This window comes from Bombina bombina, chromosome 6, assembly GCF_027579735.1.
Source record: "Bombina bombina isolate aBomBom1 chromosome 6, aBomBom1.pri, whole genome shotgun sequence".
Classification (NCBI taxonomy): Eukaryota; Metazoa; Chordata; class Amphibia; order Anura; family Bombinatoridae; genus Bombina; species Bombina bombina.
The window spans coordinates 17,652,987-17,666,486 of NC_069504.1; the positions used below are offsets into that span (position 1 = coordinate 17,652,987).

General features: G+C 45.1%; 1 protein-coding gene across 1 annotated transcript in view; it reads right to left on the minus strand.

The window, feature by feature from the left end:
- GTF3C6 (general transcription factor IIIC subunit 6) overlaps positions 1–13,500 on the minus strand; it is a 69,965-nt gene that overhangs the window by 7,196 nt on the left and 49,269 nt on the right. Inside the window, exon 5 of the mRNA XM_053716326.1 lies at positions 4,841–4,945. Coding sequence (XP_053572301.1) covers positions 4,841–4,945 — 105 coding nt within the window. The remainder of the gene's footprint in view (positions 1–4,840; positions 4,946–13,500) is intronic.

Below are 13,500 nucleotides of genomic sequence, written 5' to 3' on the forward strand. Positions count from 1 at the left end.
GTAGAGGGGAGGAGCTATATGCAGCTCTGCTGGGTGAATCCTCTTGCATTTCCTGTTGGGGAGGAGTTATATCCCAGAAGTAATGATGACCCGTGGACTGATCACACATAACAGAAGAAAATGTATTCCAGAGGTTTTCTGTGGGAAAAACAAGCCTTCTGGCCTGTCTAGATTTGTTAATGAACTACACAAGTTATTTTCTCTATATTTTGTGCGTAGTGGAGGATTTTAAACTCACCTTTTACCTCTCCCTAATTTTAAATGTTGTGCGTGTATGTGTATATATATATAAAACAAAGAAGGGGAACAGGGGCGCACACTCCTCTAAGTGTAGTACGTTTATAGCTCACAAAGATTTATTATAAATCAACAAATGTCTCTCTCTTCCTCCTGTGAGGAGGAAATCACCTGACAAACTGCCTGTAAACACAAAGACAGAGGGAGACAAAGCAGAAGGTTCCGATACTCAGTGGGCATGCCTCTGAAACACGTAAGACCATGCGCACTGTCTACGCGTCACTCACCCACAGCTGATCTAGTAGCCGGCCAGAGTTTACTGAGCGGCTGTGAGTTGTTTTGTGGCGTATTTCTTTAGAAAGTACTTTATTGTACTGATATCGCTTATGGGACATTTTGTAGCAGTATCACGGATTGTATGTGCCCAGCAGGGACTATAAGACTTCTTGATCTTTGGAGACAGCTCTGGGACACTACAGTAGATCTGTGAGAACCTTATATGTGTACATAACGTGCTTTTAAAATACCTCATATTTGTTTGAGGTTCTCATGTGTGAGTGTTCATTTGTTGATTTTATAATAAATCTTTGTGAGCTTTAAACGTACTACGCTTAGAGGAGTGTGCGCCCCTGTTCCCCTTCTTTGTTTTTATTCAGCTTGATCCGGTTTCCAGGACCGTGTATCCAAGGGGCTGCAACTACTCTTTGGTTCTTGAGTTATAAAGGGACATTGAGAGGATTTAATCCCTGAATTTCTTGTATCCCTCTTGGAAAATGCATAATTAAACACTTTATTAAAAAATTAAAAATGTATATTGCATAAATATGATTTTACATGTTTTCGGCTACTTGACTGTAAAGGGCTCCAATGCACTTATACTGTATATATATGTCTATATATGTGTATGTATTTATGTGTTTATATGTCTGTAAATACATATATACAGATATAAATACACATGTGTACACACACACACACACATATATATATGTGTGTACATGTGTATTTATATCTGTATATATGTATTTACAGACATATAAACACATAAATACATACACATATATAGACATACAGGGAGTGCAGAATTATTAGGCAAATGAGTATTTTGACCGCATCATCCTCTTTATGCATGTTGTCTTACTCCAAGCTGTATAGGCTCGAAAGCCTACTACCAATTAAGCATATTAGGTGATGTGCATCTCTGTAATGAGAAGGGGTATGGTCTAATGACATCAACACCCTATATCAGGTGTGCATAATTATTAGGCAACTTCCTTTCCTTTGGCAAAATGGGTCAAAAGAAGGACTTGACAGGCTCAGAAAAGTAAAAAATAGTGAGATATCTTGCAGAGGGATGCAGCACTCTTAAAATTGCAAAGCTTCTGAAGCGTGATCATCGAACAATCAAGCGTTTCATTCAAAATAGTCAACAGGGTCGCAAGAAGCGTGTGGAAAAACCAAGGCGCAAAATAACTGCCCATGAACTGAGAAAAGTCAAGCGTGCAGCTGCCAAGATGCCACTTGCCACCAGTTTGGCCATATTTCAGAGCTGCAACATCACTGGAGTGCCCAAAAGCACAAGGTGTGCAATACTCAGAGACATGGCCAAGGTAAGAAAGGCTGAAAGACGACCACCACTGAACAAGACACACAAGCTGAAACGTCAAGACTGGGCCAAGAAATATCTCAAGACTGATTTTTCTAAGGTTTTATAGACTGATGAAATGAGAGTGAGTCTTGATGGGCCAGATGGATGGGCCCGTGGCTGGATTGGTAAAGGGCAGAGAGCTCCAGTCCGACTCAGACGCCAGCAAGGTGGAAGTGGAGTACTGGTTTGGGCTGGTATCATCAAAGATGAGCTTGTGGGGCCTTTTCGGGTTGAGGATGGAGTCAAGCTCAACTCCCAGTCCTACTGCCAGTTTCTGGAAGACACCTTCTTCAAGCAGTGGTACAGGAAGAAGTCTGCATCCTTCAAGAAAAACATGATTTTCATGCAGGACAATGCTCCATCACACGCGTCCAAGTACTCCACAGCGTGGCTGGCAAGAAAGGGAATAAAAGAAGAAAATCTAATGACATGGCCTCCTTGTTCACCTGATCTGAACCCCATTGAGAACCTGTGGTCCATCATCAAATGTGAGATTTACAAGGAGGGAAAACAGTACACCTCTCTGAACAGTGTCTGGGAGGCTGTGGTTGCTGCTGGTGAACAGATCAAAACACTGACAGAATCCATGGATGGCAGGCTTTTGAGTGTCCTTGCAAAGAAAGGTGGCTATATTGGTCACTGATTTGTTTTTGTTTTGTTTTTGAATGTCAGAAATGTATATTTGTGAATGTTGAGATGTTATATTGGTTTCACTGGTAAAAATAAATAATTGAAATGGGTATATATTTGTTTTTTGTTAAGTTGCCTAATAATTATGCACAGTAATAGTCACCTGCACACACAGATATCCCCCTAAAATAGCTATAACTAAAAACAAACTAAAAACTACTTCCAAAAATATTCAGCTTTGATATTAATGAGTTTTTTGGGTTCATTGAGAACATGGTTATTGTTCAATAATAAAATTAATCCTCAAAAATACAACTTGCCTAATAATTCTGCACTCCCTGTATATATACAGTAGTGCATTGGAGCCCTTTACAGTCAAGTAGCCGAAAACATGTAAAATCATATTTATGCAATATCATTTTAAATTTTTTAATAAAGTGTTTAATTATGCATTTTCTGTAAATTTTACACAATTCAATGTTTTTCACATAAGGGAATAAGTGTATATACTGTGTGTGTATATATATATATACACACATACAGTATACATATATATATATATATATACACATACATTGCACAAAAATCACAGTCCCGGTGTAAGGAAAGGCAGGGGCAGTTCATCGTGCTCTGATGAACTGCCCGTGAGGCAGGAAACGCGTCAGCCGAGGACTCTGACAGTTTGCTGTGCCTTTGTAACTTTTTAATGCAACGAATTACGAATACTCTCTCTCCCTACCTTTCCTTACACTGGGACTGTGATTTTGTGCAATATTGATTACACTTTTGGATTCAAAGGGTATTGGAGAGCCCTAACAGCACCGGAGTTGGCAGCAGCAGCTCACCCGCGTTACACAGCAGGTGGATTGCACAGGCGGCACATTCGTATCCTCACCGACATTACCTTACTTGTACAGCAAGTTACACGCCTATACTGTGAAAGCGTGGAAGAGACGTTTCTATTTGTCGGGGGGATCAATCTGTGTGGTAAGTCCTTGGTACTCTTACTATTGAAGTGTTCACTTACTTGCATACACTTGGTGTTATCCGCTTTCGTGGGATTCCTGTGTGGAGTTGCTTTCACCCAGTGACAATTTATTAATATATCAATGACTGTACTGTTTGAAGACACCTTCACAAAAGTTTGTGTGGATTATATATATATACCCCAATACCAATATATAGGTATAAATATTCAATTGGGTTTGCACACGAGTAAGGGTGTTTGTTCCCCCCCCACACTTTTTGCGCTCCATTGAAGTCTATGGGGGAATACGTTATTGTTTTCGCGGTATTCAAAATTCGGCTTTTTGTGCGAGTCGTGTTAGTGCCCAAACTTTTTACTTTCAACTTGTAATATGCGTGCTAAAAAAAAATTCTAGCAAAGTTAACGCACGAATGGGAGCAATAAATACTGCTCCACTTGTAATGTAGCCCTTTATATCTTAACAGCACACTAAGGTATTTTCCTAGAAAATCATGGATGAGTTCCCTACCGGCTTGCAGAAAACCTCCCCCCATTCTATTCCATGGACAGCCAAACTGAAACATATTGAGGAAGATGGCCAGATAACTCTGCACATATCCCAAGGGCAGGAACTTCAGTCACTAGGTGATATGAAGCGATGGCCTGTGACTATGATAATCCAATAAAAGCAACACATTCTGCTATAAACTCTTCTCCATTGCCCACAAGATGCACAATAACACTCTCTGACGTTTAGTTCCTACACTTACATTTGCTACTACTGCACCATAGTCTTAGTAATAAAATAATAATCATCCCTTTACGTCACATACATATCTTTATCCTTCAGTTCCTTCTGACTTTTATTTATATCTTCTAGAATTCTGGGTATTCGTCATCTCCTGCACTTGCTCTCTGTCCCTGCTGCCTGGATCACATTATTCCCACTCTGAACTGGTCTTGAAAACCTGCTGCTTCTTTATCAGTAACATAACATTCTCATTCCACCATAAAACCCTTACCTCTCCCACCTTGACTACTGCAGCTTGATAATCTATGGTCTCCCTATTTCCCATCTCTCTCCCTTCTGCAAACTGTCCTAAATACAGTCACTTGTGTTATCTTCATTTCTTCTAACTTCCTCCTGTCCTTATCCTACAGACATCCCTTAACCACTTCACCAAGGTAGGCACCATCCTATAAGACTTGCTCTGTCCATCGCCAACGTAGTGCTTATGGTGAATCTGAAGCTGTAGAACACAGATGCTCAATACTAACAGTACCAAGTATCTAAACATGTAACATTGGCCAACCTGCCGCAACGTGTGAATAAAACACCAGAAACAAAACAAACACACCTGTGCTGTCATTCTCCTTCTTCTCAGACAAAAAAGTTCTTGTCATATTTAGTTTCTTCGCTGTGTGACACTTGTACTTTAACTGCGTTTTTTCGTTGTCATCTCCTGCGCAGAACACAAGGATTTGCTTAGAGTCAGAATGACGCCAACAGTGTAATTAAACACACAGCATGCATACACTGGTAAGTAGACCACACCAGTCCTTCATATAGACACTCAGCGACAGCAAGAACCATGAAATCAGCACCATAAGGATTTTTTATAGAAGACTATTGCAATTTATGCAAATGCTCTTAAAAACATCTGTAACCCGTTATTTGTGTAGGATTGCCGGCATGTTTTTGAGAGAATTTGCACAAACAGGCCCACATCACCTAACATAGGCGCCACCAAGAGGCCCACATCACCAAATGCAGGCGGCAAGAGGCCCTCATCACCAAATGCAGGTGGCAAGAGGCCCACATTACCTAACGCAGATGCCAAGAGGGCCCCATAACCAAATGCAGAGGCCAAGAGGCTCACATAACCAAATGCAGATGCTAACAGGCCAACATCACCAATTTAGCCCATATTACGTAACGCAGGTGCTAAGCATATCCCATAACCAAATGCAGATGCCAAGAGTCTCCCATAGAAAAAATCCAGGCGCCAAGAGTCTCCCATTAATTAACGCAGGCGCCAAGAGTCTCCCATTAATTAACGCAGGCGCCAAGAGTCTCCCATAAACTAACGCAGGCGCCAAGAGTCTCCCATAAACTAATGCAGGCGCCAAGAGTCTCCCATAAACTAATGCAGGTGCCAAGAGTCTCCCATTAATTAACGCAGGCGCCAAGAGTCTCCCATAAACTAACGCAGGCGCCAAGAGTCTCCCATAAACTAATGCAGGCGCCAAGAGTCTCCCATAAACTAACGCAGGCGCCAAGAGTCTCCCATTAATTAACGCAGGCGCCAAGAGTCTCCCATAAACTAACGCAGGCGCCAAGAGTCTCCCATAAACTAATGCAGGCGCCAAGAGGCCCCCAAAACCAAATGTAGAGTCCAAGAGGTGAACCTCACCAAATGCAGGCGCCAAGAGTCTCCCATAAACTAATGCAGGCGCCAAGAGTCTCCCATAAACTAATGCAAGCGCCAAGAGTCTCCCATAAACTAATGCAGGCGCCAAGAGTCTCCCATAAACTAATGCAGGCGCCAAGAGTCTCCCATAAACTAATGCAGGCGCCAAGAGTCTCCCATAAACTAATGCAGGCGCCAAGAGTCTCCCATAAACTAATGCAGGCGCCAAGAGTCTCCCATAAACTAATGCAGGCGCCAATAGTCCCCCATAAACTAATGCAGGCGCCAATAGTCTCCCATAAACTAATGCAAGCGCCAAGAGTCTCCCATAAACTAATGCAGGCGCCAAGAGTCTCCCATAAACTAATGCAGGCGCCAGGAGTCTCCCATAAACTAATGCAGGCGCCAATAGTCTCCCATAAACTAATGCAGGCGCCAATAGTCTCCCATAAACTAATGCAGGCGCCAATAGTCTCCCATAAACTAATGCAGGCGCCAATAGTCTCCCATAATCTAATGCAGGCGTCAATAGTCTCCCATAAACTAATGCAGGTGCCAATAGTCTCCCATAAACTAATTCAGGCGCCAATAGTCTCCCATAAACTAATGCAGGCGCCAATAGTCTCCCATAAACTAATGCAGGCGCCAATAGTCTCCCATAAACTAATGCAGGCGCCAAGAGTCTCCCATAAACTAATGCAGGCGCCAATAGTCTCCCATAAACTAATGCAGGCGCCAATAGTCTCCCATAAACTAATGCAGGCGCCAATAGTCTCCCATAAACTAATGCAGGCGCCAATAGTCTCCCATAAACTAATGCAGGCGCCAATAGTCTCCCATAAACTAATGTAGGCGTCAATAGTCTCCCATAAACTAATGCAGGCGCCAAGAGGCCCCCATAAACTAATGCAGGCGCCAATAGTCTCCCATAAACTAATGCAGGCGCCAATAGTCTCCCATAAACTAATGCAGGCGCCAATAGTCTCCCATAAACTAACGCAGGCGCCAAGAGTCTCCCATAAACTAATGCAGGCGCCAAGAGTCCCCCATAAACTAATTCAGGCGCCAAGAGTCTCCCATAAACTAATGCAGGCGCCAAGAGTCTCCCATAAACTAATGCAGGCGCCAAGAGTCTCCCATAAACTAATGCAGGCGCCAATAGTCTCCCATAAACTAATGCAGGCGCCAATAGTCTCCCATAAACTAATGCAGGCGCCAATAGTCTCCCATAAACTAATGCAGGCGCCAAGAGTCTCCCATAAACTAATGCAGGCGCCAAGAGTCTCCCATAAACTAATGCAGGCGCCAGGAGTCTCCCATAAACTAATGCAGGCGCCAAGAGTCTCCCATAAACTAATGCAGGCGCCAAGAATCCCCCATAAACTAATGCAGGCGCCAAGAGTCTCCCATAAACTAATGCAGGCGCCAAGAGTCTCCCATAAACTAATGCAGGCGCCAAGAATCCCCCATAAACTAATGCAGGCGCCAAGAATCCCCCATAAACTAATGCAGGCGCCAAGAGTCTCCCATAAACTAATGCAGGTGCCAATAGTCTCCCATAAACTAATGCAGGCGTCAAGAGTCTCCCATAAACTAATGCAGGCGCCAAGAGGCCCCCATAAACTAATGCAGGCGTCAAGAGTCCCCCATAAACTAATGCAGGCGCCAAGAGGCCCCCATAAACTAATGCAGGTGCCAAGAGTCCCCCATAAACTAATGCAGGCGCCAAGAGGCCCCCATAAACTAATGCAGGCGCCAATAGTCTCCCATAAACTAATGCAGGTGCCAAGAGTCTCCCATAAACTAATGCAGGCGCCAATAGTCTCCCATAAACTAATGCAGGCGCCAATAGTCTCCCATAAACTAATGCAGGTGCCAAGAGTCCCCCATAAACTAATGCAGGCGCCAATAGTCTCCCATAAACTAATGCAGGTGCCAAGAGTCCCCCATAAACTAATGCAGGCGCCAAGAGTCTCCCATAAACTAATGCAGGCGCCAATAGTCTCCCATAAACTAATGCAGGCGCCAATAGTCTCCCATAAACTAATGCAGGCGCCAAGAGTCTCCCATAAACTAATGCAGGTGCCAAGAGTCTCCCATAAACTAATGCAGGCGCCAAGAGTCTCCCATAAACTAATGCAGGCGCCAAGAGTCTCCCATAAACTAATGCAGGCGCCAATAGTCTCCCATAAACTAATGCAGGCGCCAAGAGTCTCCCATAAACTAATGCAGGCGCCAAGAGTCTCCCATAAACTAATGCAGGCGCCAATAGTCTCCCATAAACTAATGCAGACGCCAATAGTCTCCCATAAACTAATGCAGGCGCCAATAGTCTCCCATAAACTAATGCAGACGCCAATAGTCTCCCATAAACTAATGCAGGCGCCAATAGTCTCCCATAAACTAATGCAGGCGCCAATAGTCTCCCATAAACTAATGCAGGCGCCAATAGTCTCCCATAAACTAATGCAGGCGCCAAGAGTCTCCCATAAACTAATGCAGGCGCCAATAGTCCCCCATAAACTAATGCAGGCGCCAATAGTCTCCCATAAACTAATGCAGGTGCCAATAGTCTCCCATAAACTAATGCAGGCGCCAATAGTCTCCCATAAACTAATGCAGGCGCCAATAGTCTCCCATAAACTAATGCAGGCGTCAATAGTCTCCCATAAACTAATGCAGGCGCCAATAGTCTCCCATAAACTAATGCAGGCGCCAAGAGTCTCCCATAAACTAATGCAGGCGCCAATAGTCTCCCATAAACTAATGCAGGCGCCAAGAGTCTCCCATAAACTAATGCAGGCGTCAATAGTCTCCCATAAACTAATGCAGGCGTCAATAGTCTCCCATAAACTAATGCAGGCGCCAATAGTCTCCCATAAACTAATGCAGGCGCCAATAGTCTCCCATAAACTAATGCAGGCGCCAATAGTCTCCCATAAACTAATGCAGGCGCCAATAGTCTCCCATAATCTAATGCAGGCGCCAATAGTCTCCCATAAACTAATGCAGGCGCCAAGAGTCTCCCATAAACTAATGCAGGTGCCAATAGTCTCCCATAAACTAATGCAGGCGCCAAGAGGCCCCCATAAACTAATGCAGGCGCCAATAGTCTCCCATAAACTAATGCAGGCGCCAAGAGGCCCCCATAAACTAATGCAGGCGCCAATAGTCTCCCATAAACTAATGCAGGCGCCAATAGTCTCCAATAAACTAATGCAGGCGCCAAGAGTACCCCATAAACTAATGCAGGCGCCAATAGTCTCCCATAAACTAATGCAGGCGCCAATAGTCTCCCATAAACTAATGCAGGCGCCAATAGTCTCCCATAAACTAATGCAGGCGCCAATAGTCTCCTATAAACTAATGCAGGCGCCAAGAGTCTCCCATAAACTAATGCAGGCGCCAATAGTCTCCCATAAACTAATGCAGGCGCCAATAGTCTCCCATAAACTAATGCAGGCGCCAAGAGTCTCCCATAAACTAATGCAGGCGCCAAGAGTCTCCCATAAACTAATGCAGGTGCCAATAGTCTCCCATAAACTAATGCAGGCGCCAAGAGTCTCCCATAAACTAATGCAGGCGCCAAGAGTCTCCCATAAACTAATGCAGGCGTCAATAGTCTCCCATAAACTAATGCAGGCGCCAATAGTCTCCCATAAACTAATGCAGGCGCCAAGAGTCTCCCATAAACTAATGCAGGCGCCAAGAGGCCCCCATAAACTAATGCAGGCGCCAATAGTCTCCCATAAGTGTCCCATAAACTAATGCAGGCGCCAAGAGTCTCCCATAAACTAATGCAGGCGCCAATAGTCTCCCATAAACTAATGCAGGCGCCAAGAGTCTCCCATAAACTAACGCAGGCGCCAAGAGTCTCCCATAAACTAATGCAGGCGCCAATAGTCTCCCATAAACTAATGCAGGCGCCAAGAGTCTCCCATAAACTAATGCAGGCGCCAAGAGTCTCCCATAAACTAATGCAGGCGCCAATAGTCTCCCATAAACTAATGCAGGCGCCAAGAGTCTCCCATAAACTAATGCAGGCGCCAATAGTCTCCCATAAACTAATGCAGGCGCCAATAGTCTCCCATAAACTAATGCAGGCGCCAAGAGTCTCCCATAAACTAATGCAGGCGCCAATAGTCTCCCATAAACTAATGCAGGCGTCAATAGTCTCCCATAAACTAATGCAGGCGCCAATAGTCTCCCATAAACTAATGCAGGCGCCAAGAGTCCCCCATAAACTAATGCAGGCGCCAAGAGTCTCCCATAAACTAATGCAGGCGCCAAGAGTCTCCCATAAACTAATGCAGGCGCCAAGAGTCTCCCATAAACTAATGCAGGCGCCAAGAGTCTCCCATAAACTAATGCAGGCGCCAATAGTCTCCCATAAACTAATGCAGGCGCCAAGAGTCTCCCATAAACTAATGCAGGCGCCAAGAGTCTCCCATAAACTAATGCAGGCGCCAAGAGTCTCCCATAAACTAATGCAGGCGCCAGGAGTCTCCCATAAACTAATGCAGGCGCCAATAGTCTCCCATAAACTAATGCAGGCGCCAAGAGTCTCCCATAAACTAATGCAGGCGCCAATAGTCTCCCATAAACTAATGCAGGCGCCAATAGTCTCCCATAAACTAATGCAGGCGCCAATAGTCTCCCATAAACTAATGCAGGCGCCAATAGTCTCCCATAAACTAATGCAGGCGCCAATAGTCTCCCATAAACTAATGCAGGCGTCAATAGTCTCCCATAAACTAATGCAGACGCCAATAGTCTCCCATAAACTAATGCAGGCGCCAATAGTCTCCCATAAACTAATGCAGGCGCCAAGAGTCTCCCATAAACTAATGCAGGCGCCAATAGTCTCCCATAAACTAATGCAGGCGTCAATAGTCTCCCATAAACTAATGCAGGCGCCAAGAGTCTCCCATAAACTAATGCAGGCGTCAATAGTCTCCCATAAACTAATGCAGGCGTCAATAGTCTCCCATAAACTAATGCAGGCGCCAAGAGGCCCCCATAAACTAATGCAGGCGCCAAGAGTCTCCCATAAACTAATGCAGGTGCCAATAGTCTCCCATAAACTAATGCAGGCGCCAAGAGTCCCCCATAAACTAATGCAGGCGCCAAGAGTCTCCCATAAACTAATGCAGGCGCCAATAGTCTCCCATAAACTAATGCAGGCACCAGGAGTCTCCCATAAACTAATGCAGGCGCCAAGAGTCTCCCATAAACTAATGCAGGCGCCAATAGTCTCCCATAAACTAATGCAGGCGCCAATAGTCTCCCATAAACTAATGCAGGCGCCAAGAGGCCCCCATAAACTAATGCAGGCGCCAATAGTCTCCCATAAACTAATGCAGGCGCCAATAGTCTCCAATAAACTAATGCAGGCGCCAAGAGTACCCCATAAACTAATGCAGGCGCCAATAGTCTCCCATAAACTAATGCAGGCGCCAATAGTCTCCCATAAACTAATGCAGGCGCCAATAGTCTCCCATAAACTAATGCAGGCGCCAATAGTCTCCTATAAACTAATGCAGGCGCCAAGAGTCTCCCATAAACTAATGCAGGCGCCAATAGTCTCCCATAAACTAATGCAGGCGCCAATAGTCTCCCATAAACTAATGCAGGCGCCAATAGTCTCCCATAAACTAATGCAGGCGCCAAGAGTCTCCCATAAACTAATGCAGGCGCCAATAGTCTCCCATAAACTAATGCAGGCGCCAATAGTCTCCAATAAACTAATGCAGGCGCCAAGAGTACCCCATAAACTAATGCAGGCGCCAATAGTCTCCCATAAACTAATGCAGGCGCCAATAGTCTCCCATAAACTAATGCAGGCGCCAATAGTCTCCCATAAACTAATGCAGGCGCCAAGAGTCTCCCATAAACTAATGCAGGCGCCAATAGTCTCCCATAAACTAATGCAGGCGCCAAGAGTCCCCCATAAACTAATGCAGGCGCCAAGAGTCTCCCATAAACTAATGCAGGCGCCAAGAGTCTCCCATAAACTAATGCAGGCGCCAAGAGGCCCCCATAAACTAATGCAGGCGCCAATAGTCTCCCATAAGTGTCCCATAAACTAATGCAGGCGCCAAGAGTCTCCCATAAACTAATGCAGGCGCCAAGAGTCTCCCATAAACTAATGCAGGCGCCAAGAGTCTCCCATAAACTAATGCAGGCGCCAAGAGTCTCCCATAAACTAATGCAGGCGCCAAGAGTCTCCCATAAACTAATGCAGGCGCCAATAGTCTCCCATAAACTAATGCAGGCGCCAAGAGTCTCCCATAAACTAATGCAGGCGCCAATAGTCTCCCATAAACTAATTCAGGCGCCAAGAGTCTCCAATAAACTAATGCAGGCGCCAATAGTCTCCAATAAACTAATGCAGGCGCCAATAGTCTCCAATAAACTAATGCAGGCGCCAATAGTCTCCCATAAACTAATGCAGGCGCCAATAGTCTCCAATAAACTAATGCAGGCGCCAATAGTCTCCCATAAACTAATGCAGGCGCCAATAGTCTCCCATAAACTAATGCAGGCGCCAATAGTCTCCAATAAACTAATGCAGGCGCCAATAGTCTCCAATAAACTAATGCAGGCGCCAATAGTCTCCCATAAACTAATGCAGGCGCCAATAGTCTCCCATAAACTAATGCAGGCGCCAATAGTCTCCCATAAACTAATGCAGGCGCCGATAGTCTCCCATAAACTAATGCAGGCGCCAATAGTCTCCCATAAACTAATGCAGGCGCCAATAGTCTCCCATAAACTAATGCAGGCGCCAATAGTCTCCCATAAACCAATGCAGGCGCCGATAGTCTCCCATAAACTAATGCAGGCGCCAATAGTCTCCCATAAACTAATGCAGGCGCCAATAGTCTCCCATAAACTAATGCAGGCGCCAATAGTCTCCCATAAACTAATGCAAGCGCCAAGAGTCTCCCATAAACTAATGCAGGCGCCAAGAGTCTCCCATAAACTAATGCAGGCGCCAATAGTCTCCCATAAACTAATGCAGGCGCCGATAGTCTCCCATAAACTAATGCAGGCGCCAATAGTCTCCCATAAACCAATGCAGGCGCCGATAGTCTCCCATAAACCAATGCAGGCGCCGATAGTCTCCCATAAACTAATGCAGGCGCCAATAGTCTCCCATAAACTAATGCAGGCGCCAAGAGTCTCCCATAAACTAATGCAGGCGCCAATAGTCTCCCATAAACTAATGCAGGCGCCGATAGTCTCCCATAAACTAATGCAGGCGCCAATAGTCTCCCATAAACCAATGCAGGCGCCGATAGTCTCCCATAAACTAATGCAGGCGCCAATAGTCTCCCATAAACTAATGCAGGCGAAAATAGTCTCCCATAAACTAATGCAGGCGCCAATAGTCTCCCATAAACTAATGCAAGCGCCAAGAGTCTCCCATAAACTAATGCAAGCGCCAAGAGTCTCCCATAAACTAATGCAGGCGCCGATAGTCTCCCATAAACCAATGCAGGCGCCGATAGTCTCCCATAAACTAATGCAGGCGCCAATAGTCTCCCATAAACTAATGCAGGCGAAAATAGTCTCCCATAAACTAATGCAGGCGCCAATAGTCT